General features: G+C 55.5%; 2 protein-coding genes across 5 annotated transcripts; both read right to left on the minus strand.

Moving 5' to 3' along the window:
• Window positions 1-1243: 1243 nt before the first annotated feature.
• Window positions 1244-14118, minus strand: SCARF1 (scavenger receptor class F member 1). Of its 3 annotated transcripts, none has more exons than XM_083480191.1 (11): window positions 12308-14118; window positions 10204-10265; window positions 10003-10104; window positions 8033-8558; window positions 7248-7469; window positions 6778-6906; window positions 6562-6665; window positions 5218-5335; window positions 4218-4342; window positions 3335-3472; window positions 1244-2585 (listed from the first exon to the last, which is right to left on the minus strand). In XM_083480191.1, exons 1-11 carry the CDS (start codon window positions 12418-12420, stop codon window positions 1645-1647), a joined length of 2580 nt encoding a protein of 859 aa, XP_083336317.1. In that variant the 5' UTR covers window positions 12421-14118; the 3' UTR covers window positions 1244-1644. The 3 variants fall into 3 exon arrangements, with proteins under 3 accessions (XP_083336317.1, XP_083336318.1, XP_083336319.1); XM_083480192.1 differs by having other exon boundaries at window positions 7255-7469; window positions 12308-12452; XM_083480193.1 differs by lacking the exon at window positions 12308-14118 and having other exon boundaries at window positions 7255-7469; window positions 10204-10314.
• Window positions 14119-14270: 152 nt separating this feature from the next.
• Window positions 14271-25708, minus strand: RILP (Rab interacting lysosomal protein). 2 transcript variants are annotated; one of them, XM_083480202.1, is made up of 8 exons: window positions 25279-25708; window positions 24510-24633; window positions 21380-21501; window positions 20955-21146; window positions 20543-20694; window positions 18899-19021; window positions 17831-17920; window positions 14271-16649 (listed from the first exon to the last, which is right to left on the minus strand). In XM_083480202.1, exons 1-8 carry the CDS (start codon window positions 25549-25551, stop codon window positions 16475-16477), a joined length of 1251 nt encoding a protein of 416 aa, XP_083336328.1. In that variant the 5' UTR covers window positions 25552-25708; the 3' UTR covers window positions 14271-16474. The 2 variants fall into 2 exon arrangements, with proteins under 2 accessions (XP_083336328.1, XP_083336327.1); XM_083480201.1 differs by having other exon boundaries at window positions 20955-21152; window positions 25279-25586.
• Between the last annotated feature and the right edge of the window lie 222 nt (window positions 25709-25930).

Raw genomic sequence — 25930 nt, forward strand, 5'->3', positions numbered from 1 at the left:
TTTGGCTACGAGGGATCGCCAAAGAAGGCACAGAAGCCAAGGCAGTGGTGCTGTGGGCAGGTGGTTCCTCTGGGATGGGAAGCGGCATCCAGCATGATCTGGGTGGTGTCACACTTCCCCAGATTAGCAGACTTTGTGGGGGTGGAGGGTGCTATTGGGTGCCTAATCTGGAGCACCCTGTGCCAGGTAAGGCTGGTCTGTTGCCAGTGGCGGCAGCACCCCCTTGTGGCCACAGCTATCCTTGCTCTGTAAATATTTTGGGAGAGTGCTTTACAATCAGAACAAAATGCAGCAGTGTTTTGTAACTGGGACTGGGCATGACGACATCGCTTTTACACAATTGTGCTGACTCTTGGACCAGTCATGAGTGCAACTCAAAGTGTCGCTTTTGCATTTCATAGCACCATCGGCATAGGTGGCCAGGATACTTGAACTGATATTATTGTACCTGAGGCTCTTTTTGAGACCCCACTCCCCACCGCCCAGGTTTAAGGCAGGCGGTGACTTAAGAAAGGGTCTTCTTAGTCTTGCCCCCCCCCCCACTTTGCTTTTGCTCTTGGAACCAGCTGAAAAAATGTCTGTCTGTTCACCTCAGTCTTTTAAAACTTGTTAGTTTTACATTTTTACGACTGAAATTTATCACTGCCCAGTTTTACAGTTGGGCTGTGTATTATACTATCCTGTTTTTACATTTGCTTTTGACTTCTTGTATGCTGCTGCCAGGGTTCCAGCTGCAGAGCAGCTAATAAATCTCTTTAAGTGGAAATAATATAATACTAATCAATAATAGTAATAATCTGGTTTTGATTCTAGGTACATCCCCTGCTCATCTTCCTCCCAGTGGTCCCATCCAGGCCTGCGGAGCATCCACACCAAAACTGGCGTTATGACGCTCAGAATATTCTCCGTCAGGGAAGCGTAAACATTCCCCACCAGGGAGATCAGGAGAGATCCGGTATTCTCCGTGTATTAAGGACATGAAGAAACTTGGCTCAGCTTGATAGAGGTCAGTTCTGGGAGAATTCAGAGTTCAGGAGGATAAAGGATGGCTGTGCAGGGGCTCTTGGCAAAGGTAAGCATTTCCTGAGTGACTGAAGATACTGCAGGTGAGCCGGAGGGGCTTCCCAGCCACTTTAGGTGTGTGATAGTGGAGAGCAAGGTCCCAGGGGGAGTTTCTAGCAGTTGTTAGCCTGTGAAGAACTCAGGATAAAAACCAGGGATTGGCACAAAGAGATGGAAAGGGTTTGTGCATCCATGTGCCACTCCTTTTATCGGTGTTATTTTAAATCGGCCTTTCACCAAATTGACTGCAAGGCTGCTTACCAAGAAAGAAAGTTCAATATTATAAAACCTCACGGCAACCCAGTACAACAAAGCCACACAAGGCCTGCAAATTAAAACAGACAAGTAGATATGCAGAAGTTCATTCGCGAGCTGGTACTTGAGAATCAGCGCCTTGGACTCTCCTGGCCCCTTGTTCAAGTTGCCATATGGCAGATTTCTGCCGGATGCAGGAAAGGAGCGTCCGGTGGAGCCACGGGCCCCTTTCCCGGCCCCACCAATGGACATGGCCTTTTACATGGCTGGCTCTCCTCCAAGCGGCTTCCGTGAAGGTTCTTGGGGGGTGGGGTAGGTTCTAGGTGCCTACGGAGAGCTAGACCACCCAGAGACATTCTCATACTTTGGCTCCTGCTCCTCCAGCAAGGTGCCTCCTCTCCCTCCTCCAGCCTGGCTGTGGCTGCTGGGTGACTCACTGCTGCTGCCGCCGCCACTTTCTCCACCAGCAGGAGCTCCTGGCCCCCTGGGAAAGCCCTGGGCTTCCGCCGCCTCCTCCGGGGTGCTGGCTTCAGCACAGAGCATGGTGGCAGCCTCCTGGCCAGTCCCACCTTGGGGCAGCAGCCTCCCGGCGTCCCCCTCGGAGTCCAGCAGCCCTCTCCTCCGTGGCGGCTTCTGGAGGAGCCCCTCCAGGCTCCTTCTCCTTGGCCGCTGCTGCGCCTCCTCCCTGGGCTGCTGCCTGGCCCTCTGCAGGCTCCCCAGCCGCTGCAGGACAGCTTGCACCGGCCCCTCGCCCCCCGCCTTGCCCACGGTCACGTAGATGGTGGTGACGCCGGGGCCCCTGGTCTGTGCTTTGGAGGCAGCCTCCAGGGCTTCCACTCTTTGGGCCACGTGCCGGGAGCTGTTCCCCCGCTTCCTGTGGCCCCCGGAGCTGCTCCTCTGCGTGGAGGAGGAGGAGGAGGAGCAGGGTCTGTGGCTCCCTTCCTCCCGACCACCGGCCTCCACGTTCTCGTAGCATCCCCCCGGCCAATCGCCCATCGCAGGGAGGCCCTCCTGCCCAGCCGGATCCGCTTCGGGCTGCTGCAAAGAGGTGGCTCTCGCTGAGCCCCAGAGGGCCTTGGCCTTCCAGGTGGGGTTGAGGGCCTCCGTGGAGCCTCTGGGGCTCTGAGAGATGAAGCGGGTGCCTTCTGCGAAGGAGACGGAGGGGCGCTTGGCCTTGGCAATGCTGGAGGTGCGGGGGATGGTGAAGGGCTCCGAGTTCAAGGCTGGCTCCTCCGGGGGGAATCCTGGCTGGTGCTCAGCACCGGCCGCTGAAAGAAAGGGGTGTGCGCAGTTTATTTTTCTCGAAAAAGAGGTGCTGGAAATCACCGCGAGTGTCTCTCTTGTTCTCTTAGAATGCCCCCCACTTGTGAGGTGCTGGGACTGAGTTCCAGTGAGTTCCAGCTGGAAAAAACCCTGGGTGTGGGGCTCAGGCAGAGGAGGGGGAGAAGGGCTCAGATCTTAATAATAATAAAATAATAAAACATTTTTATTTATATCCCGCCCTCCTCAGCCGAAGCTGGGCTCAGAGCGGCTAACAATAGTAAAATAATACAACATTCTAAAATCAGTTCATTCTAAAATCAGTTCAAATCAAATTAATGGCAACCACTGGGCTAGAGTTCTGTGAGGATTACCAAAGGAGGGGGTCAGGCTGTGCCCTGGCCAAAGGCCTGGGGGAACAGCTCTGTCTTTCAGGCCAATATCCAGATCTCTTGTAAGATCAATGCTTACGTTTGTGTGTGTGTCTTTGCTTTCTGCGTGGGGGGGGGGCTGACCCGGGGGTCAGGGAGGCGATTTAGAGGGGTGGCCCCCTCCCTCAATAATCCAAATGTCCCCATCTGGGCCAAAAAAGGTTTCCCACCCACTGCTGGAGACCATGTCACTGTGGCTGAGCGTGTGACTCAGTAGCCGAGGTCTTGGCAACTGAACTGTGCCACACTGTGCCCCCCCGCCCCCCCACCTCACCAGCCTTCTAGAGAGGCCAATGGGAAGAAGGGAGCAAGACCCACAGCCCTACCTTCCTGGGCAGGGGAGGCTGGGTCCTCTTGGTCGTCCGTGTCGAAGGAGGAGGAGAAGGAGCTGTCCGAAGGCCAGGCGGCTGACGGGGGCTCAATGAAGCTGGGGTTGAAGGGGATCTCGGCATCATGGTGGGAGACTGCCCAAAGCGGGGGGGGGGGGGAGAGAGAGTTGTCAGCTTTGTGCATTGATAATTTTATTGTTTTAACCGCTTTGAGGGTTTTCCCTTCTTACAATCGAGCAGGGTATAAATTTTATGAAATAAATAATAAATTAACGAGAGTTTAGAGCAAGGCACAAACAGGAAGATTCCCAGATCCTGGATCTCTGAACCACAGGCCTTTGCTCAGCACCCATCCATTCTCCTTCCCAGGCTTTATTGCCCCACAGATCTTGGGGGGGGGGGTGCCATTGCTTTGCAGTAGCTCAGCTCAGGCGCACCTGCCCCAGCTCTTAGGACAAGAAGTGTGGGGGAGCTCTCCACTGTCAAGTTGCATGTAACCATAGATTGAAGCTGCCTTCTACTACGTATACACTTGGCTCAGTATTGCCTACACCAGTGCTGTTCACCTTTGGGACTACAACTCCCATCATCCACAGGTAGCTTAGCCAAGGATGATGGGTTTTGTAGTGCAGCAGCTTCTTGAGACTCCAGATTGAAGAATGCTGGCTGGCAGCTGCTCTCCAGAGTTTCAGGCAAGGGACGTTCCCATCATCCTCACCTGGCTACACTGACAGGGATTGAACCCAGGGCCTTCTGCATGCAAAGCAGCTGTCCTGTCCCTGAGCCGCGTGACCCTTTCTTACTTCCAAGGGGCACCAGGAGGCCAAGAAGCCGGACGAAGTTGGTCACAAGGCAGCAGCAGCCCCTGGCTACATCTCACCTGTCACGCGTGGGAGCTTGTAGCCCCCCAAGGAGAAGCAGGGCAAGGCGGGGCTGAGGTTGCCCAACGTCCCCAGAACGTGGTGCTTCACGCGGGAGATGGGATCTCCCTCCGCAGCTGCCGACCTGGGGAGGGAGCAAAGAGATGCCAATTTCACACAAGGAGGGTGTTGGGCATTGTGCAAGTGACAAGCAGGGACAAAGGCCTTACACTTACACACACACACACACACACACACACACACATTTCCTGTGCACAGGTGGGCCCCCCTCTCCTGGTGCTGTGGGACACGGAGCACAGCTGGGCAAAAGACACTCAGCAGCTCCTTTTCCAGCTCCAGGTGTGGTTTCTGACCCAGTTCTTAGTCTCTGAGGTGGTCAGCCTGTTTGTGGGCTCTGGCTCACAGGACCAGATGCTCCTCCAACACTTTATGATGCGTGGAATACCACCAGCACTTCAGAAATCAGTATGGCAGATCTCGCTGGATCTCTAATGAGAGCAGCGGCTCTCCAGGGATCATACAAGGGCATCTCTCAGCCCTGCTTGGAGGGGCCATTGGAACTGAACCTTCTGCATGCACAGCAGGCGCTCTGCCCCACTGAACTGTGGGCCTTGTCTTAAAGCACAGGCAGCTGCCTTGTACTCCTAGAAGACGAATATTGCCTGCTCTGACTGGCAGCTGTCCAGAATCCCTGGCAGAGGACGGTCTTTTCGCCAGCCCCCTGGACCTTCTAAGCTGGAGGTGCCACTGGGACCCTTTGCATAAGTGCTCTAGGCCTTCCTTTGAAAACTAAACATGTTTCTAGTCCACATTATTCTAAGTCCAAGGCTGGCTTAACTGTTTCTCAAGACTGCCCCCCCCCACTCCACCCACCACCACCCCGGCAATTTCCCTTTCCAAACAGTGTCAGCGCCCCAGGCAGAGGTTGTGTACAGCGTCTGGCACATGGCTGTTGCTAAACAGAGCGTCGGGGTTCTCCCCACGGCCTTGTATCTGTACCTGGCGTCCATCGGGGTGGACTCAGAGCAGCAGCAGCAGCAGCAGCAACACATACAGAGGAGGACGAGGAGAATCAAAGGGGTCAGGATTCCTGCTAAGAGGGCTGCCTGGTTCTGTCCTTTTGGGGGAGACAGAGAAGTCAGAGAGAGCAAGGGAAGAAGCCCCCACCTCCTAGATGGTCACAGAAGCAAGGCCTGGCCGTGCTGGAAAGCAGGGGTGGCATATATGAAACGCTCCCCCTTTCCTGCAGGGAGCTCAAAGTGCCACACCTGGTTCTCCTCCCCCCTCCCCCTTTTATTTTCACAACAACCCTGTGAGGTTGGCTGAGAGGGGTGGCAACTAGATCAAGTGTGCATCCTGATGGCCGGGTGGGGATTTGAACCCTGGTCTCTCACAGGTCCTCGTCCAACACTCCAAGCCACCCCCGCCCCCACCTCTGGCTGTCTTGCTCAGTGGGTGCAGCCGCAGTGCTGCTTTGCTCAGAGCAGGGACATCAGGGGCCAGATCCTGGTGCACCATTTGCCAATCCTCTGCATGCAAAATAGATAAGCTAAGCATGGTCCTGTATAGCTCAGTTGTTAAGAGCGTGGTGCTGAAAAGGCCAAGGTTACAGGTTGGATCCCTGGATGGGACGGCTTCATAGTCCTGCACTGCAAGGGGCTGGACAAGGCAATTCTCAGGCTCCCTTCCAACTACCGTTCTGTGATTCTATGTTCTATCTCCCCTATCAGAGGCCAGTTGCTTGTAACTGCAGGTGGGGAGAGTGTCTCTGCCACACTCCGTCCTGCCTTGGGGGCCTCTGATCGGCCCCTTTCGGCCTGGTCCCTCGAGATCCTGGCTCTCCCCATGTTCAGTGGCAGAGATATGTGACATTTGCATGCAAGGCAAAGCGTCAAATTGCCACCGAAAAAATCCAGAAGTCCCTTTATTATTAAGAGCAACTAAAACATCACCAGTTAGTGAGCAGGCTGTTGAACCCCCACCAGAACTCTTCCTCAAGCTGGATTATCAAGGGGGGGGGGGATTGGCGCTGAGGCCGTAATGCCTGCATTGGTCTAAAGGTTGTTTTGGTTATACAGTCCTAGAAGGGGGGGTGGTTTAGTAAGGAAGAACATTCCCTTTTCTGCAAATTTAAACCATTTCCAGGCTTGAGGCATCAGGCTGGCCATTGTGAGAAGAAGGTGCTTATGTTCTGATGGAGCCTCCAGGTCCAGAGGTGGTCCACTTAGATTCCTGGGTTCTTTAGAGTATTTGGGGACCAAGAAAGCAGGATACTGGTCTTTGATGGCCTGACTCAGCTGCTGCTGCTGCTTCTGTGCTCCCTTTGTGCCCTTAGTGACTTACTCCACTGGCAGTCCCCGGTGACAGGGTGGCACAGGCGCCCCCCACACTGGCAGGCCTCCGAGCAGTTGGTGCCGTGAGACCCTTCAGGGCAGGTCCAGTTGCAGCTGCAGAGGGAGAGAGAGGAGCAGGAAGTCTCCAAGCTGCAGCAGCCGCCTCGTGGGCTGGGAGGGGGGAGCCCACATCTCTTGCTCCACAAGCCTCCCCCCCCCACTTTACCTGGTGCCCCAGAACCCAGCCTGGCACACGCAGGCCCCAGAGGCCGGGTCGCAGCTCCCGTTGAAGCAGTTCGGGCAGGCAAACCGGCATCCATCTCCAAATAAGCCCTCTGGGCAGGAGAGCTCACACCTGCAGGGGAGGAGGCAGGCAGCAGGACAGCTGACGTGGTGTGCAGAAGGTCCCGGGTTCAGTTTCCAAGGGCATCTAAGGCACCCACCCACAAACTAGTGGCGGCTGATGCCCATAGGGCGGGAGGCAGGGAGCCGAGCAGTAGGTGGCACCAGAGCCTGTGAAGAAGGAGGGGTGCCCCTCTGAGCAGCTTCCACCGCTCTGGCTTGCCCTCCCCCCATGTCGCTGAGCAGGGCCTGCACCAGCCCCATGGAGCCCCTCTCCTTCCCCAGCTGCCCTCCCCACACTCCAGGCAGGTCAGGGCCGCTTCCCACACCCGACCGGCCCCCACCTGCTCCCACCTGGCACCTGTGAGGCCTGCTTCGCAGCTCCGGCATTCCCCTGTCTCTGGGTGGCAGCTCTCTCCTCGCCGGCAGCCGGGAGGGCAAAGCAGGGCACAGTTCTCCCCATGGTGCCCCAGTGGGCATGGCTGCTTGCAGTGGGTCCCGTTCCAGCCCGGGGCACAGGCCGGGCACGATCCGTCCACGGGAAAGCAGGCCTTGAGGTCCTGGCAGTGGCCGCAGCTGTGGGGAGAGGCAGGACGCGGAAGAGAGGAAGTGGGTGCCCAGGAGAAGGGCTTCCCCAATATAATAATAATAATAATAATAATAATTTTTTAAAAAATCATTATTTATACCCCACCCATCTGGCTGGGTCTCCCCAGCCACCCTGGGCGGCTTCCAACAAAGTATTAAAATACAGTGGTCTGTTAAACATTAAAAGCTTCCCGAAACAGGGCTGCCTTCAGATGTCTTCTAAAAGTCTGGTAGTTGTTGTTCTCTTTGACATCTGGTGGGAGGGTGTTCCACAGGGCGGGTGCCACCACCGAGAAGGCCCTGGTTCCCTGTAACTTGGCTTCTCGCAGGGAGAGAACCGCCAGAAGGCCCTCGGCGCTGGACCTCAGTGTCTGGGCAGAATGATGGGGGTGGAGATGCTCCTTCAGGTATACTGGACCCTGCCCCCCCCGCCATGGCTAGTGTCGTGTGGGGCCAGTCTCAGCCCTAGCCAGAAACCCCAAGTATTCATAGAAATATTTATATACCGCCGTCTCCCAGAAATATATCATGGCAGCTTACCGCCAGCTTACCTTTGCATGCACTGAAGCCCGTATTTCCCAGCAGGGCAGGGGTCCTTGCAGCTGTCGCCCTGGTAGCCGGCGTGGCAGGTGCACCGCCCGTCCTGGGGGGCACAGGTCCCGTGCAGGCACTGGCAGCTGGCCTGGCAGGCCGCCCCCCACTGCCCTGCGCGGCATTCGCACCGGCCGGTCTCCTGGGCACAGGGGGAGCCGTTGCAGCTGCAGAGCGAGGAGCACCTCCTGCCCCACCAGCCCCGATGGCAGAGGCAGCGGCCCGTCACGGGGTCGCAGCGGGAGCCGGAGAGGTTGCAAGGGCACTGGCGCCTGCAGTCGGGCGCCCACCAGCCGGGCTCGCAATGGCAGACCCCGGTGAGGGGGTCGCAGCGGCCTCTGGGGCCACACGGGCACACGGACTGGCAGAGGGGGCCCCACCACCCAGGGTGGCAGCGGCACTCTCCGTTGGCCGGGTCGCACTTCCCATTGGGGTGGCAAGCGCAGCTCTCTTTGCAGTCCGGACCCCAGTACTGGTCGGGGCAGCCTGGAAGGGAAGGGCAGGTGGTGAAGAAGCTGCCTCGCTCAGCATTCCCTGCACTGACTGGCAGCAGCAGCAGGGTTTCAGGCCAGGACTCTTCCCTCTGCCATAGAGCTGTGTCTCTCCCCATTAAAATAAAAGAGGGTTCTAGTCCTCATGCTTCTGAATCAAGGGTTGACATGGGAACTTGGAAGCTGCCATTGTTTTGTCTAGCTGTGGCTGGATGGTTTCGTGGGAGCCGATTGAAACTAAATCCTTCGAAGACAGAGGTCCTCTGGCTGGGGCGGGATGGCATGGGGATGAGGGACCAACTCCCTTCTCTTGCGGGGGCCCAATTAGTGCCATTGCCTTCCATTAAGAGTTTGGGTGTAATCCTTGACGCCTCCCTTTCCATGGAGGCACAAGTTACAGCTACAGCCAAGACGACATTTTCCCACCTTCGCCGCATCAACTGCCCCGACCTGGCCACAGTGATCCATGCGACGGTCACCTCCAGGCTTGACTACTGTAATTGGCTCTACGCGGGGCTGCCCTTGAAGCTGTCCCAGAAACTCCAGCGGGTGCAGAATGCTGCAGCGAGGCTCCTCACGGGGTCTCTGCCATGGGAGCATATTCACCCAGTGCTTTTCCAGCTGCACTGGCTCCCAGTGGAGTACAGGGTCAGATGTAAGGTGCTGCTTTTGACCTTTAAAGCCCTTCACAGCCTAGTACACTCGTACCTACGGGACCGCCTCTCCTGGTATGCCCCACGGAGAGCCTCAAGGACCATAAATAGCAACACCCTAGAGGTCCCAGGCCCTAAGGAAGTTAGATTGGCTTCAACCAGAGCCAGGGCCTTTTCAACTCTGGCTCCGGTCTGGTGGAACGCTCTGCCTCATGAGACCAGGGTCCTGCAGGATCTGATTTCTTTCCGCAGGCAAGAGGCTGAGGGGGCCTTTGGCTTGGAGCCAGTTTGATTCCCTCCCCCTCTTTCTTTTTCCTTTTTCCTTTTCTCCTCCTGTGATGAGGCTGCATTTTAATATTTTAATGTTGTATTTTAATCTTCTTTTTAGGTTGTATTCATTCAACTTGTTTTTATTATTGCTTGTTAGCCACCCTGTCTGGCCTTGACTGGGGAGGGCTGGGTATACCGTAAATAAAAATTATATTGATATTATTATTATTATAGCGTAGTACTGCCTGCACTTGTCCACTGTGTGGGAGCCCCAGTGGGCAGAAGGCAGGGAGCTTAGCAGTAGGTGGCGCCAGAGAGCCAATGAGAGGCAGAGCCCACCCCCTGGACTGGTTGCAAGTCAGAAGGCAGGCAGGTGGGGGTTGGCTGAGGTGGTTGGGGCAGAGCCCCATTTGCCCTCGTGGACCAGATGGTCCGTCTGTCTGTCCCTTAAGAATCTCCCAGCCCCCTCCCACTCTGTCCGCCTGTGCCCCCCCTCACCCTGAAGCCAGTACTCACGTGCAATGCAGTTGGCCCCAAAGAATCCAGGCCGGCAGCGGCAAACCCCTGGGCGGACACAGACTTCGCCCTCCCGGCAGGCGTCTGCTCCCGTGCAGAGTGCTGGTCGCGGCACGAAGGAGACAGAAGGAGGTGTTCAGACAAGCCCTCATTCTCGGGCAATGAGAACCCAAAGAGAAAGGGAAAGGTGGGCATGCTCACCAGCTGGGCACTCCTGGCCCTCCTGTTTCCATCCTGGGCAGCAGGTGAAGACTGGCGGGTGGCTGGTGGTGGGGACAGAAAGACAGACAAACGGCAAACAAAAAGGCTGGGCTGCAGTTTGGAGAGTCATAGCATCATAGAATTGTAGAGTTAGGAGGTGCCCAAAGGGGCATCTAGTCCAACCCCCTACAATGAAGGGGGCTCCCACTCTCTGGTCCCCCCCGCCCAGCAGCAGCACCCTCCGCTGGCAAAAGTACCCAGGAAGAGCTGCAGTTTGATGGCGCCCATCTATTACGCGAAGGAGCGTCTCCACCGTCCTCGTTCAGCCTGGACACTGAGATTCAGCTCCGGGGGCTTCTCGGTGGTGGCTCCCACCCTGTGGGACACCCTTCAGATGTCAAGGAGACTTTTGTAACCCTTAGAAGGCAGCCCTGCTTAGGGAAGCTTTTTAATGTGTGATGTTTTATGATGTTTTCATATGAATGGGAAGCTGCAGAGTAGCTGGGGCAATCCAGGCAGATGGGCAGGGTACGAATATATTATACTATTATTATTATTATTATTATTATTATTATTATTATTATTATTATTATTATTATTATCTTCCACAGCCAGTAAGAACAGGCCTGCCTCTCCCCCCCCCCCACTTTTTTTTCGAGGGGGTTCACTTTTCAGCTTTCTCTGTTTCCAGACTGGTCACTTTGGCCTACTGAGCCCAGTAAGGAAACGGAGCCCGCCTTGAGCCCATATTGCAGCGGGTGGGACTAGATGACCCTTGGGTGTACCTCCCATCTCTACAGTTCCATTATTCTTTACAGTATTACAGAACATGTCACCCAAGGGGGCTCCACTCCCTCCACTTTGAGTTTAGTTATCGATCGGCAGGGGAAACTTTGTTAGAAGTCCCTTGGTGGCTCTGTGAGTGACCCTAAATGCAGGGGGGGGTGGCTGTTGTTGACTTCCAGCTCAGTCCCAGCAGGCCAGCAGGGTCAATGGTCAGGGATGAGAGCAGAAGCCTCAGCATCATCTGGGGAAGGCTCACGGCCCCTGAATGAATGTGCCCACAGAGAAGTGGTTTTGTTTCTTCCTCCTTGCGCTTTGAACAGAGCAGTCCCGAACTTAAATAGACTTCAGTATGAATGGCAGGAAACTGAAAACACAATAGTGGAGGTGGGGGAGATACTCAGAAGTGGAAAATGCGCCTCAAGCAGAGGGCACGGCATGGGGCCCACACACTCTGCCCCCACCCCACAGCTCAGTGACACAGAGCATCTGCTCCGCATGCAGAACGCCCCAGGCTCCGTCCCTGGAAGCTTCACCAAGAAAGGATGGGAGACCCTGTCCGAAGCACCAGAGAGCAGCTGCCAGTCAGTGTAGGCAATAGCAAGCTGGGTCAGCCCAAGGCCGCACCCTGTGTTCCTTTTTAAATCCAGTCCCTTTACAAAGAACCACGAGGAACAGAATCTCATATACAAGGGGAGGGTTGGAGCTCCGCTGCAGAGCAGAAGGACGCAGGTCTGAACCCTGAAGGCAGGGGTTGTCCGCCTGGTCCCTGCCGCCCACTAGTGGGCGTTTCAGGATTCTAGGTGGGCAGTGGGGGGTTTTATGGCACAAGCTGAATCCTCCTTCGCACTGGTGGGCGGTAAGGAAATTTTACCATCAAGAAAGATGCATTAGTGGGTGGTAGGTATAAAAAGGTTGACTACCCCTGCCTTAAGGCACCCTGCTTTTAAAAGGGGACCAGGGGGCCAGTGATGGGGAAAAGCCAGCGAGTAGCCTGAGACCCTGAGGAGCTGCTGCCAGTCAGAGCTGCCAGTACTAGGCTAGATGGAGCAAAGGTCCAACTTGGCAGATGGCAACTCCCTATACTATGGAGGCAAGGCTAGAACCCTTGCTTTGCATGCAGAAGGTCAGTCCCAGGTTCAGGCACCTCCAGTTCAAAAGGATCCCAGGTGGGCAGTGATGGGGGGAAGGGCCTTCTCTGCCTGCATCCTGGAGAGCCACAGCCACACAGAGAAAGCCATGCGACTGGGACTCGCCTGACTTTCCCAGCCTGGAAGCGAGGGACCCTCCTCCACCCTCCACTGGGGGGGGGGTCTCCTACCTGCTGGACCTGCAGACGTTTCTCCCACTGGGGTCCAGGTCAGGGCTGCTGCTCCTGACCCCCAAGCCCAGCGCCTGGAGGCAGAGGAATAGCGGCAGGGCCCAGCGCTCCATCACCCTCCTTAGGGAGTCCCACTAGACTGACTCTCTGCCCGGTCGGCTGCTGTGGCCACCACTCCTGGGCCGCCTCCTTCCTGCGCTGCTTCTCCCGCCCATTTCCTCCTTGGGTTTTCCTGAGGAAGCAAACTGGGAGGTGGGTGGAGGGGCGCAGAGGGCAAGGCCAACAGAGGGACGGACACACATGTGCCCCTGGCTATCTTTAGCCGAATGCAAGAGGAAGAGCAGGGGAAGCTGTGGTTGCGGAGGGCGCCTCTTGGGGTCAAGGGAAGGGAGTCGTCTCCTTCCCCCAGTGTGTCTGGTGGTCCAGAAACCTTCTCAATGATGGCTGCGATTTTTCAGTGGTGACTCCAGAAAGGTGCCTCTTTGATAAAGGCCTTCGGAAGGTCCCAGCCCTCAGGACAGGCTCCAGGAGGGAGGGAGCCCCATGGAGGCAGCTAAGGAATGGGTACCACCAAAAGTCCCACAGTGAAGAGGGGAGTCAAGGGCCTTGTAGGGTCTTTCCTGTTCGCTCCTTCGCCTTTAGTAGAGCTTTGTGTCAGCAGATTAACAGGAAACACCTTTTTCCTGCTCCGATGGATGCTTTGCGCAGAGACAGTCCCCCTGTCGCCGCCACCTTTGCTGCTTGAGGACTTGTGTCCGGCCGGAGTCTGTGTCCCAGGCTTTTCTGCATTGCAGAGCTAAAACCAGCCCACCCACCATCAACACCTCTTTCCAGGAAAATCTGTGAATTGTAGGTGTTTGGGTTTCTTTTATTTCATGCATTTGTTTATGAAAATTCTATACCACTCTTCATCCGAAGATCACAGGGCAGTTTACAATAGAAAAACTCAAAAATGCACCCCTACACACAGTTTCATAGGTTGTTTAATTAGTCAAAGGCCTAGGAAGAAGAGGAATGTTTTCACTGGGCACCTGAAGATCTCTAATGAAGGCAACAGGTGAACCTCCCTGGGGAGAGCACCCACAAGTGGGGAGCCCCCCCCCGACCTCTTGCAGAGGTGGGCATATGAAGGGCCTCAGATGGTGATAGCAGCATCTGGATTGCTTCTTATGGGGAGAGGCGGTCCTTGAGGTATTGTGGTCCTGAGTTGTTTAAGGCTTTATAGGTCAAAAGCAGTGCTTTGAATTGGGCCCGGAAACTGGCTGGCAGCCCATGCAGTCAGGCCAGGTTTGGCACTATATGCTCAAACCCTCTTGCTACCTAGCCGTCAAATTCTGCACCAGCCAGAGTCTCCAAGCCATTTTCAGAGGCAGCCGTAGGTATAATGAGGTGCAGCATTCTAACCTAGAGGACACCAGAGCACAGATCACAGAAGTTAGTCTGTCCCTGTCCAGGTGGGGGCACAGCTGGGCCACCAGTCGAAGCTGATGGAAGGCATTCCTCACCACCACGACTACCTGAGCCTCAAGCAGCAGATATGAATCTAAAAGGACCCGCAGGGACTTAGGATGGCAGGGTTAAGTGTGCAAGAATGGCAGCAGGCTCCAAGACTCCGGATTCTGTGTGTTGTACTGCTCAAACTACCTGCGGGGTTTGGAGCCCCACTGTAGAATTCAGCTTAGAAAATTGACTTTAATCTTGTTTTAAGATAAAGGATGTCTCTAGACCTCGGGGAAGTCTTCTAGTCTTGGGGAAGTTTAGTTCTCTTTGGAAGTCCCGAATCCTTCTGAAGGGAGTCAGAGGTGGGCTCCAGGAGAATGGTGTGATGTGCTTATTCTATGAATGGTTGAAGCTGCTCTCAAATCCCAGCCTTTCTTAGAAAAAGGGCAAACGGCCAGCTATAGCAATCCATGAATGCTGCTATGTTCTGCTCCCCGCTCATTGATTCAACTAGCAGCAGCTGTCAAACTAAATTGGTTTTATTGTATGCACAAAGCCAAAAACACATGTATTTCACAGCTGGTTTCATAATCACTCGGCAACCTTACCCTGCTTTGGCTAAGGTGTGTTGTGCCACCATTGATAGGTAACATTAGATTGGTCAAGAGAAGACATTGCAGCCACGCTCCCTTGCAACGAGGGTTTCCCTCCAGACGGTCAGTATTTTGTGAGGCAGATCAAAGCACAAAGGCAGGTTCACACAATTACCAGGTATGAAAGCACTCTGCTGCAGCTGACATTTTTGCTGTTGTTTAAATTGACTTCTTGCAATTAGGAAATCAATAGAGAATCATGATGTGGGATGAACAAATGATTAACAGACGATACCCGCCAGGCAGATCAGGAGGGAGGCTCACTGTCGAATCACCGCCCCACAAACAAATCAGAATTAATTAATCAGAATTCAGCTGCAATTCCTGCACTGCAGGGAGCAGGAATTGAGGAGCCTTTGGGTCCCTTCCAACTCTACAATCAAATGATTCTAATGGTTAAATAAAGAGTAGGCAGAATGCGTTCTCCATATAAGTTTGGGGCAAGGAAATCAGAAAGGACACTCTATAAATAAGTCCATTGGAGGGGCCCTAAATTTGGAGGGACTCCTGGAGACAGTGTGAGGACCCCCCCCCAAAAAAAAAAACCACACACACTTTCTGCAATGCCCCCACCAGCCCTTCACACATCTTCTGCATTTCACCAATGGTCTGAGCTAGATGTAGTCTAAGGCAGCTTCCTATATGATGCAATTAATTAATTAATTAATTAATTGACCCGCCCATCATCCTAAGGTCCCAAGGCAGGCTGCAACAATTAAAACACAATATATATTTATATATTTAAAAATACAGTTTAAAACAACTTTTCATCACAGAAATAAGGTGGGTCCTAAAAATATACATTTCCAAAATGTCCAAAGAATCCAGGGGTGAAGAAAGGCACCTGCAGCCCTGTCCAGTGAAGGTGCCAAGCGCACCTCTGCTGGGAGGGAGCCCCTCGGCTCAGGGGTCGCTACCCCTGGCAGCCACCACCACCCCAAACCTCTGAGGCCCCCCCCCCCGCCAATCATTGCACCTGGAGGGAGGGCCCATTCCTAATGCATAGACCAGTTTCTTGACTAATTGAGAACCCAGGTCACCCCTTGTAAAAATATATGCATGGACGTCCGGCCCGCCTTCAGGTTATCACTCTCTGTACCTCCGTCCCCTTCGTTCAGATTTGGGTCAGAGGGCAGGCTTTGGGTGGCAAATGGAGAGCAGGCCCTTTTTTCTGGGGGTGCAGGTGGCACCCCAGTTGGCCAAGAATAAATCCCCCCCCCTGTTGGGGCTGGCACAAATTTAATAGTTTCTCAGTGCTGGAACGACACCATGGGATTCTCCTGACCTTTAACGGGACAGTGCGGCCCCACTCCGCCTGCTGCACGTCTCAGTCTTTTACTGGCTCCTGCTTTATTCGCTTTCAAAGGCTGACATTTTAATTGCAACGTTTGTTAACTACCTTGGGGATCTTCTTGCGCAATATAAACACATCTCTCACAAAAACAAATCACATTCCCCAAACGTGTGGACATTATACGGAGGAAAGTGCTTTAGGTTTCAAACTCTGCTCCGCGGAGTCAGGGAGATTTTGAGGCATGGTCCTAAGGGCACTTTCCTACATGAGATTCCAGGTTCAGGTGTGTTCAAAGCAGCGCTTCCGCCTGCCGTTCATACATCAGTGGCGGTGGGGGGGGGGAGCAACGGGGAAGACACACTGAAAAGTCCTTGAAGGAGCCCAGGCGAAATCAGCCCCCCAGCAAAGCTGGCGGGAAAAGCAGGTTCACATCCCCCCAGCTCTGCAAGTCAGCTATATCAGTGCACACATATCTCAAAACGGGGAGCTTGCTTCCCCTGCCAAGCAGAGCGCCCTATGCAGGAATAAAAACCTCTGCGCCTCTCTGCTCAGCACCAGCAGACGACTGCCAGAGACACCTCCGAGCGGCTGTGCTGCAGGCCTGGGTTCAAGCAGGACTCTGCAGAGTCCCACGGGAGGAGCCTTCTGCAAGGCTGTCTCCCTCCCTCTCCAAGGCTGGAGCTGTTCCCGCAAGCCAGGCAGCGACCTCTGTGAGCCTGCCGTCTTTGTGGGGTCAGCCCGGACAGGGCGCTGTTGTGGGTTCAGCCAGCCGCGTCTGGCTCAAGGGAAGGGCGAGGGTCCACTTGGGGGGCTGAAGCTGCAGGAGGCCTCCCTCCCTCCCTGCTCCTCCTCCTCCTCCTCAGGACCCACATCTTGAGGGTCAACTATCTCCCAGGCTCCAGGGCAGTCTTCTGGCGAGTTGCTTTTGCTCCTCCCACGGTACCAGAGGCCAAAACTGCAGGCAGAGAGAAAGAAGAATGAGAAAGAGAAAGAGAAGTGGAGTTTGGCAGAGGTCGAGAAATGCCCCACAGAAGAACCAGAACATTCGCTTTTGAGTGGAGTTTTTGCATCTTCGATTGATTTCACTGCTACCATTTGCAGGATTATTAGAGTTTGTGATTGCTGGCTGAGATTTTGTGTTTTTTTGTGTTTCTTTTTTTGTGTGCTTTGTTGTACATGTTAATTTCTATTTTGATGCTGTGAAACCACTCCAAGTTCTCATGCAGAAAAAGAAACATGATCTAAATAATAGACTGATTGGTTGGGTGAGAGTTTGGAGGCAGAAATGCCGGGTGTCCAGCCCATTCCCCCAGCTGAGGTCATATGGGAAAGAGGACGCCTCTCACCCCCTAAGAACCACCCCAGCAGCCCCACAGCAGCCGGGTGAGGCCAGAGGGCGCCCATCTAGTCCGGCCTCCTCTGCTTGCAAGCAGGGCCTGAAGGCAACAGCTACTCTCCCCGCTTGCAATTCCCAGTATTCAGAGGCATTGACTGCTTGTGCTGCCCATTGCGACCAGCAGCCACTGAGAGCCTCACCCTCCAGGGTTACTGTGGGAATCAAAGGGGAGCGGAGAACCATGCATTCCTCACTGTGCTCCCGGGAGCATATATAGGAGGATAAATGTGGGATATAAAAATAATCTTTGTGGTTTTTTTTTTTAAAAAAGCAGGTATAAAACTGCTAAGGTTGTAGCATGATTAAGCCATTCCTGAGAACTCAGAACAGATTCCCTCCAGATGTTTTGGGCTGCATCTACCAGGCAGCATAGCCCCACAGCTGGGGGTCCAAAACATCTGGAAAGCACCAGGCTTGAAAGGTTTGTAAATGCAAAACCACCCTTTGCAGGCTCCTGCCTCTTCTCCAGCCACTGTGATCCTGCTTCACTCAGGCTGATTAAACTGGAGGCTGCCTTCAAATTAAACCTGTTTAATTCTGAATTTAAGACCGCCATCTGCCGCCCAGCGGCTCTCCTCCTCGTCCTTCTCTTGAAGGCTCTGCAGGCTTGGACTGGCTGGGGCCGGTTTGCTCTCTGTGTGCAAGCTGTCCTGCTGCCCGGCTGCTCTTCCGGAGACGGGTGCCCCTACCTCTCACTCCAGCCAAAGCAGCCACCCCTCTGCCAAGGGGGCTCCACTTACAAGCTCCGGATCTTGGACTCAGGGAGGCGGCCGTCCACGCAGTCCGAGCCCGTGGGGGAGGCCAGCCACACGCCCTCCTCCTCTTCATCGCTGGGAAGAGAAAGGTCAGGCCGTCAGGTCTTTTGCCAGTGGGGTCCGAGCACAAACTGGAACTGGAGGTTTGCACAGCCAAAGCAGGTTGAAGAAGCGCTCTGTCGCCCGAGCACAACCAATTCCTGCACTGCAGGGGGTTGAGCTAGATGACCCCTTGGGTCCCCTCCCAACTCTGCATTTCAGTGAAACCAGCAGAAGGACCTCCAGCGTGCACAGCATGGCCCAGGCGCCTCCTGCTTTCAGCCAGGGCAACGGGTTTTTTTTTTAAAGAAGGGTGGGATATATATTTAATTGACGACAATAATAATGTGTACCAATTTGATTCCCTTCCCCTCTTTATTTTTTCCTTTCTCCTTCTGTGTTGGAACTCCTATTTGGGGACTTCCCTGGCTTTTTTCTTGCCCACGTAGGACCAGTCTGGATAGTTAGCGTTGGTGAAGACTTGACGTTTTTATCCCCAAAGAAGTTTTAGATTGAGTTTCCACTGAAATGAGGCTGCATTTTAATGTATTAAAGTTGTATTTTAATCTTGTTTTTTAAGCTGTATTTCAATCAATTGTTTTTATATTTGGTGTTAGCCTCCCTGAGCCCGGTCTTGGCTGGGGAGGGTGGGATATAAATAAATTGTTGTTGTTGTTGTTGTCACCACAGAGGCTGGGAGCTTGTGTTACTCTGGTTGACGCTGGACTACAGCTCCCATCGTCCCTGACCATTGAGCTGCTGGGAGTTGGAGTTCGACAGAAACCGGAGGACCACAGGTGAGCGAGCCACCTGTGAGGAAGTGTAGGGTAGACTGCCCTGCTCAGCAAGACATTCTCAGTCCCCCAAAAGTCAGTCCCAGCCAGGCCTGTCCCAGTGCATCCACAGTGACCCAGTGCCAGGAGCTCCCTCAGCCACCGGCTCTTCCTGCCCAGGTGGGCCAGACAGACACTGGCCCTGCAGGTATTGCTCAGGCGGAGGCAGCGGGAGACTCACCTGCTCAGGGGCTCCTCTGCTGTGCCCAGCATCTTGGCCCGGATCTTCCTGCGCTGCTTCTTGATGGTGGATTTCACGGCATCCAGGAGGAGGCTGGGAATCCGCTCATCATTCAGCAACTCCCTGCGGGGGTGAAGAGAGGCAGGAGAGTCTCAGGAGAGCCTTGGAAGGAAGGAAATGGACTCTTCCCACCAAAGGGAGGCAGAAGGGTCTGCGCCTCCCTCCCACCCAGGGATCTCCGGGGCTCGGGAGCACAGGATTTGGGACAGGGAAAAGGAAGGACTGCTTTGCATGGCTCATTGTGAAACTGTGGAACTCCCTTCTGCAGGAGGCAGTGATGGCCACCAACCTAGATGACTTCAAAAGGGGATTAGACAAGTTCACAGAGTCTCAGGCCATCCATGGCTACTATCTGCAATGACTGACATTATTGATTGTACTGGTTTAGCATTCCTGTCGAATTTGTAAGTCACTTTGAGTCATTTTTACTGCATCTAACAATGTTCCAAACACCTGTGACCTTCCAGATCAGCCTCTCTCAACCTGTGGGTCCCCAGATGTTGTTGGCTACAACTCCCATCACCCCTAGCTAGCAAAGCCAGAGCACGGGGATGATGGGAGTTGTAGTCCAACAACATCTGGGGACCCACAGGTTGAGAACAGCTGTTCCAGATGATCCTGAGCTCCCACAGTCAGCAGTCAGGGTTGGTGAGAGTCAAGAGGAGCCCACAGCTGGATCAGGCCAAAGAGAGTCCATCTAGCCCAGCCTCCTCTCCTCACAGTGGCCAGCCAGATGCCCCCATGGGGAGCCCAGCAGCCAGCAGGACCTGAGGGCAACAACACTCTCCCCACTTTGGATCTCCCAGCCACTGACACCCCAGAGACATTTACTGCCTCTGCCCCTGGAGGGAGAACAGAGCCCTGGTGTTTAGAAGCCTTCGATAGCCCTCTCCTGCTCCTCCTCTTTTAAAGGCACCCAAGTCAGAGGCCATCCTTACATCTTTGAAGGCATTTAACTCGGGAGAAAGTTGTGGTTGCACAAGACCTGGACAGCCACAGGTTCCCCACTTCTTAACTTAAGGTAAAGGTAAAGGGACCCCTGACCATTAGGTCCAGTCGTGGCCGACTCTGGGGTTGCGGCGCTCATCTCGCTTTATTGGCCGAGGGAGCCGGCGTACAGCTTCCAGGTCATGTGGCCAACATGACGAAGCCGCTTCTGGTGAACCAGAGCAGCGCACGGAAATGCCATTTACCTTCCCGACTGAGCAGTACCTATTTATTTATCTACTTGCACTTTGACGTGCTTTTGAACTGCTAGGTTGGCAGGAGCAGGGACCGAGCAACAGGAGCTCGCCCCGTCGTGGGGATTCGAACCACCGACCTTCTGATCGGCAAGTCCTAGGCTCTGTGGTTTAACCCACAGCGCCACCTGCGTCCCTTACTTCTTAACTTACAGGAACCCAACTCTTGGGTAAAACTGCACATCCCTCTGCTTAGGGATTTGGTCCTCTAAGAGCAACTGGCCAGTAGGAGCACCTGGCTTCCCCCTCCCTACACCCAACATAGGATCATAGACATGGAGAGCTGGGAGGAACCCAAGGGGTCATCCAGTCCAACCCCCTGCAAAGGCAGGAATAAACTGACCGCTGGTAATAGGCCAACTCCTCTTGCACCAGGAACAGGCTGGTCTTGAGCTCGTTGCGCTCCTGCAGGATCTGCTGCAGCTCTTCCTTCGAGTAGGACCTCCTGCCCTGGCCGCTGCCAGGAAGCTCCTGGCCAGGCACCATCTCCTGGTCCTGTGAGAAGGTGGGGAGAGGTCAGGACCCCCATCCCACTAGCCTGGCCTCCCACAGACCACCCTCTCTGGAGCCCATCGAGGGGGGTCCGCAGAGGGCAGCCATCACCAACTTAATGCCACCCAGATATTTTGGACATCTGGGCTGATGGAGAGCACCAGGTTGCCACAGACTGGCACAATGCAAGGCTGTTACTGTAAACCACCAGTATGCCAGTATTTTCACAAGTCGATACGCAGTTCTGGGTTACATCCTCTCACCGTGGCGCTAGTCCTCAAGGCCTCTTGTGCTGCCCCCGCAGCCTTGCTCAGCCTCTCCACCTCTTGGCGGGCCTCCAGCAGGGCGCTCTCCAGCTCCTCCTTCCTCTGCAGGGCGCTCTGCAGCTGGGCCTGGACGATGGCCAGCTTGCGGCGAATCTCCTCGTTGACCGTCATGAAGCGGTTCAGCTGCTCCTGCAGCTGAGGACACAGGCACTGCGTTGCTGGGGGTTGGGCTGGATGACCCCAGGGTATCTTCCAACTCCGGGGTGCCATGGCCCATAGTGCCAGCCCCACACTGGGGAGGGGGAAAGGGCCCTCGCACGCAGGACACAGCGCTGCTCTCACGTGCCGCGGGAATGGCGCTGAGCGCCTGCCGGTCCCCTCCAGGCCAGCCTCTGTGCCTGCCCACCCTCACGTCCCCTTACCGCCTCGGTGTCCCGGGCCTTGCAGAGGATCTCGTGGGCCTGGGCACGGATCTCATCCCGCTGCTTGTCCACCACCTCCTTGAGGCGCAGCATCACCTCCTTCTCTCTGCGCTGGGTGCTCTCTGGACAAGGACGAGAGAGCTGAGTGGCGCCCCTGGGCGGACAGTCACAGCACCCACCACCCCCAGCTCCGACAGGGTCCTTGGTTGCCTTCATAGCCCCAGACACTCTACCTGACCTGGCATTTGCCCATGGTATTATTACTATTATTATTATTATTATTAATGTGTATCCCACCTCTTCCCCAGTCTCAAGGTGGCTTCCACAAATGGAAACAACTACACAGATAGAATCCAAAAAGCTAAAATCACATAAAAGAAATGCAATCAGGCCTTTTGTAAAATTAATATCAGGGAGAATTTTGGCCGGTGCAAGTTCTCCCTGCACTCAGATAACTTGCGTAGATCTCCAAGAGCAGCCACCACCAAGAAGGTCCCCTCGCATGTCCCCACCAAGCACCCCTGTGAAGGGGGTGGGACTGAGACAAGGGCTTCCCCCAAAGATCTCAGAACCCAGGTAGGTTCATATGAGGGAACAGAGGCTTTCAGGTGTCCCTGCCGTCATCCTAGGAAGCAGTCAGGCCATCAAGGGAGGCCTGACTGCTCCCTCTCAACCTCAGCTGGCCCGTCCATCCACCCCCTACCCAGCTACTGAACAACCAGCCCAGGGCGTGGTCTTGCCTGTCAGCTCCCTCCCCTCCATCCTCAGTCTCCGTGTCCGGAAGGACTCAACAAGGAGGATGGGGACAAAACTGGAAGGACTTGGCTCGGCCTCTCTTTGGGCTTGATAAGAACACCAGAAAATCCTCCTGCATCAGGCCAGCTTCCTGTGCTCACAGTGGCTGACCAGGTGCTTCCAATGGGAAACCTGCAATCAGGATTGGATCACAAGAGCCCTTTTCTGTGGCTTCCAGCAACTCTCTCTGACTGCAGAGGCAGAGTAGAGCCATAGTAGCTGTCAATAGCCCTTTCCTCCTCCTCCATGGATTTTTCTAATCCTCTTTCAAACCATTCAGGTTGGTAGTTGGTCCTCACTGCCTCCTGTGGGAAGGAGTTCCACAGTGTAACTCTGCGCTGTCCTTTCATCCTGTCCTGAATGTTCCCTGAATCTCCCTTCTCCTCGGTCTCGAGGGGGGGGGGCAGGGACAAAACTGGAATGAGATGCTTGATAAGAACATTGTGGGGTGGAGTGTGCCTGCCTCTCCCCAGAGATACAATGCAGGGCAGTGGATTTGGCCGCAGGCCGGAGTGTGGAGACTGTGCCTCCGTCACTACAAAACCTGCCCTGTTTCTAGATCCATCCAGCTGTTACAAAACACCCTAAGCCTCCGTTGACCTCCTTCCAGAGGAAGCTGGGTGTGGGGAAATGCTGCTCCTGTTGAACTCCGCACCGCTTGGGGGACTGGGGGTGACCGTGGACGGTAAGCGGTTGAACAAGTGCACAACTCTCCCTGCTGCGCTGACACGCAGCCCAAGTTGCTGCTCAGAGCACCCAGTCCAGAAGCAGCCAAGCCAACGCCTTTTCATGGACCAGCTGAATGTCAAGGGTTTTCTCTTTTTCAAAAACAAGGCAAGGAGAGAGGGAGGGAGAAAGTGCAGGCTGCAAAGGAGAAGACAGAAGCGCCACTGTGTGAAGAGGGGCAGCCCTCTTCCTCTCCTCTGCACCCACCCACTCATCTGGGCCTTGGCTTCAAGTTCCCTGCAGGGACTACCAGGCTCATTTATCCAGAGGGGAGAGAGCGTCTAGCCTCTGAGTCTAAAGGAAGCTTTTTCAGCCTGGGGGCCACATTCCTTCACAGATAAGCTTCCAGGGTCCACAGGCCAGTGGTAGGCGGAGCCAGGAGCAAAAGTGGGCGGAGCAACACAGATGCAACTCCCACAGGGCTGCATTCCAGCCACACAGAGGGCAAAGACATCAACACATCCTCTCCAACCAGTCAAGCAAGAGTGATGTCACAGCTCAAGGAGACATTCCTCCGAGGACAGTGGGGATGAGGCCAGGTGAGGCCCGTGGCCTGAGGGCCAGAGGCAAAGGCCTGGACAGCTGCATTCGGCACTTGGGCCTAAAAGTCCCTTCCCTTGTTCTAAACCCAAAGCAACAATTTAAAAACTCAGAAGAGTGGTGAGGTACAAGAGTCAGAAGTCCTGCTCCTCCTTAGCAACAGGCACTAGCCAATAGCCACCCACACCCAGAGATGTAGAGGTCCAGGGTTGCAAATTATAAGATTATTGCATTATCTTAGAATGTTGTATAATCATAGAACCGGGCATGGCTATGATTATAATGACAGGACCCTGCACTTCTGAATTTACCACTACACTACTGCCCACAACTGCCCGGCTAAAGCAGGTGAGGGCAGCCAGTGGGTCTCAAACCTCCATTTTGTCTCAAGACAGACAGATGCCAGCCAGACTGCCCACAACATTCAGACAACTGCATTTCACACATTAAGTAAAGCAGGCCAGATTAAGGGAGGGAGGGAGGAAATCGTCATGTAAGAAATGCAACTGAATGCTGAAGAAACGCCTCCCTTTGTCACAGAAAAGTGTGGCATTCCTAGAATCACAGAATCATAAAGGTGGAAAGCACCCCAGGGGTCATCTAGTCCAACCTCCTGCAGTGCAGGAGAGGAAAAACCAGATCTCTCCATTGTCTGCAACCTGTGAATGCGACCTGCCCAGTTATTTGCTCTATAGTTGCTTGCTCTTGCTCTGGGAGGCCCCTCCAGCCTGTCTCCTCGCTCTAGTTTCCTCCACGCCCTGGCAAGCCAAAGGAGGAGAAAGCAAAAGAGAAACAAGCTGCACACGAGGAAGCCCTTACAGAGGACAAGGTCTTGGGCAGTCCCGGGCAGGCAGCACGCAGCAAGTCATTAACCAGCTGGCAGCACGTCTCCCACAGCCACGTGGGTTGCATTTACACCAGTCACGAGGCAGGCGAGTTTCTGCCCCACCCTGGGAGATTCCCCCAGGCCAGGCACAACCACCCCACATGTCAGTCCAAGTGCCTCCTAAGGCACCTGAGCGTGGCTGGTGCAGTCCGTCCCCCTAATCCCGCCTCCCTTGCATCTCACCTTCCTGGGACTGGGTGCCGGCCAGCTGGGCCAAGAGGCGCTGGTTCTCTGCTTCCGCTTGGGCCAGACGGCTCTGCAGGAGACACGCTCTCTCCTGGGCCTCAGCCAGCCGCAGCTCCAGAGCCTGATGAAGAGGAGGGAGAGGAAGCTGGACCAGGGAAGGCTCAGGGGCACGTGCGGAGAGATGGAGGCAAAGCGCTCTGTGGGCAGCTCGCCCTGGGGGCTGTTTGAGGGCAGCCCTCTAGACATTGTGAACTGCAGCTCCCATCAGGCACTGCCAGCCGGCAGGTTGGCAAAGGTTGTCCTATTAGGAAACCTCTTGGCAACTGGACTCAGGCAGAGCCACTTCAGGGAGAGGACAAGGAGGCAGCTGGGACCTAGCAATCGCCCCCCCCCCTTCTTCCCAGGGGCACAAAACCAGCCTTGGCCTCCTGAGGATCTAAAACTGGGGGCACACAGAGAGGCCCACGTGGAAAGTCCTGCACACAGCTGCTGAACCGACCTGGGAAGGGAGCAGGGCCCCCCAAGGAACACCCAAGGGTGCCTTTTTGGACGGACGGAGTCTGCCCGCTGGTGCATCCAGCGCAGTAGGGTCTAGGGAAGGTTTGCTCTTCCCAGCCGGCGCCCCCCGGCCTCCCCAAGGTGCGCCTCCCTCCGGTTTCCACTCGGACAGGGCCAGGATTCAGCCCTCGAGCGCGCCCGTCAGCTGGGCCTCTGAGCGCGTGCAGAGAGCCGCCCTCCCAGCGCCGAGCTCGGCCTCGCCGCCCACCTGCGCCAAGTCCCGCGTCGGGCCCGGCGAGGGCTCGCCGGCCTCCTGCAGCTGCCGGGCCCGGCCCGGCCCCTCGTCCCGCTCCGGCCCGCGGCAGGCCAGCGCTTCCAGGAGCTCCAGCAGCCGCACCACCTGCGGCACCAGCCCGGCCACGGCGCCCGGCCCGAAGAGGCCCGACAGCCGCTGCAGCTCCGAGCCCAGCGCCCCCGCCAGACGGTACACGGGCTCGGCGGCCGCCGGCCCAGGCGCCCTCCGCTCCGGCGGAGACTCCATGGAGCCAGCCAGCCGCGCGGGGCGCCGTCCCCGGAGTCCCAGCCGCCGCCGCCGCCGCTCGCCTCGCCTCCTCTCCGGGGCAGCCGCGGCCAACGGGGAGGCGCCGCGCCGCTCCGCCTCCTGCCCGCCTCTCCGCCGGGGCGCCTCGGGAGCGCAGAGATCGCTGCCCCGGGACCTGCCAGCGGACTTTGGGCTCCTGTGACGGCGGCAGTGACGCAGCTCGGTCCCCGGGACTCCCTGCTGAGCCGAGGGAGGGAGGGAGGAGCACCCAGGGGGGCTGCTTCGGGGGGGGGCTTTTGCCTTCGAGGGAAAAGCAGCGCGGGGAGGATTTTTCAGGTGGTGCCAAAATAACGCCGCCCGTTTGTGCCCCTTGAAAGGG

Source organism: Podarcis liolepis, assembly GCF_965112155.1.
Source record: "Podarcis liolepis genome assembly, chromosome: 16".
Taxonomy (NCBI): Eukaryota; Metazoa; Chordata; class Lepidosauria; order Squamata; family Lacertidae; genus Podarcis; species Podarcis liolepis.

What these genes read in the sequence shown, in the direction of transcription:
- SCARF1 (XM_083480191.1), bottom strand. Translation starts at nt 12,420, where the DNA reads ATGGAGCGCTGGGCCCTGCCGCTATTCCTCTGCCTCCAGGCGCTGGGC. An exon ending in GCTGGGTTCTGGGGCACCAG is followed by an intron (nt 6,666 to 6,777) that starts GTAAAGTGGGGG and finishes CTCCCTCTGCAG; the next exon opens with CTGCAACTGGACCTGCCCTG. An exon ending in CAAGCTCCCACGCGTGACAG is followed by an intron (nt 3,473 to 4,217) that starts GTGAGATGTAGC and finishes CGCTTTGGGCAG; the next exon opens with TCTCCCACCATGATGCCGAG.
- RILP (XM_083480201.1), bottom strand. Translation starts at nt 25,551, where the DNA reads ATGGAGTCTCCGCCGGAGCGGAGGGCGCCTGGGCCGGCGGCCGCCGAG. An exon ending in CGACGCGGGACTTGGCGCAG is followed by an intron (nt 24,634 to 25,278) that starts GTGGGCGGCGAG and finishes CCTCTTCATCAG; the next exon opens with GCTCTGGAGCTGCGGCTGGC. An exon ending in GAGTTGGCCTATTACCAGCG is followed by an intron (nt 19,022 to 20,542) that starts GTCAGTTTATTC and finishes TCACCCCCGCAG; the next exon opens with GGAGTTGCTGAATGATGAGC.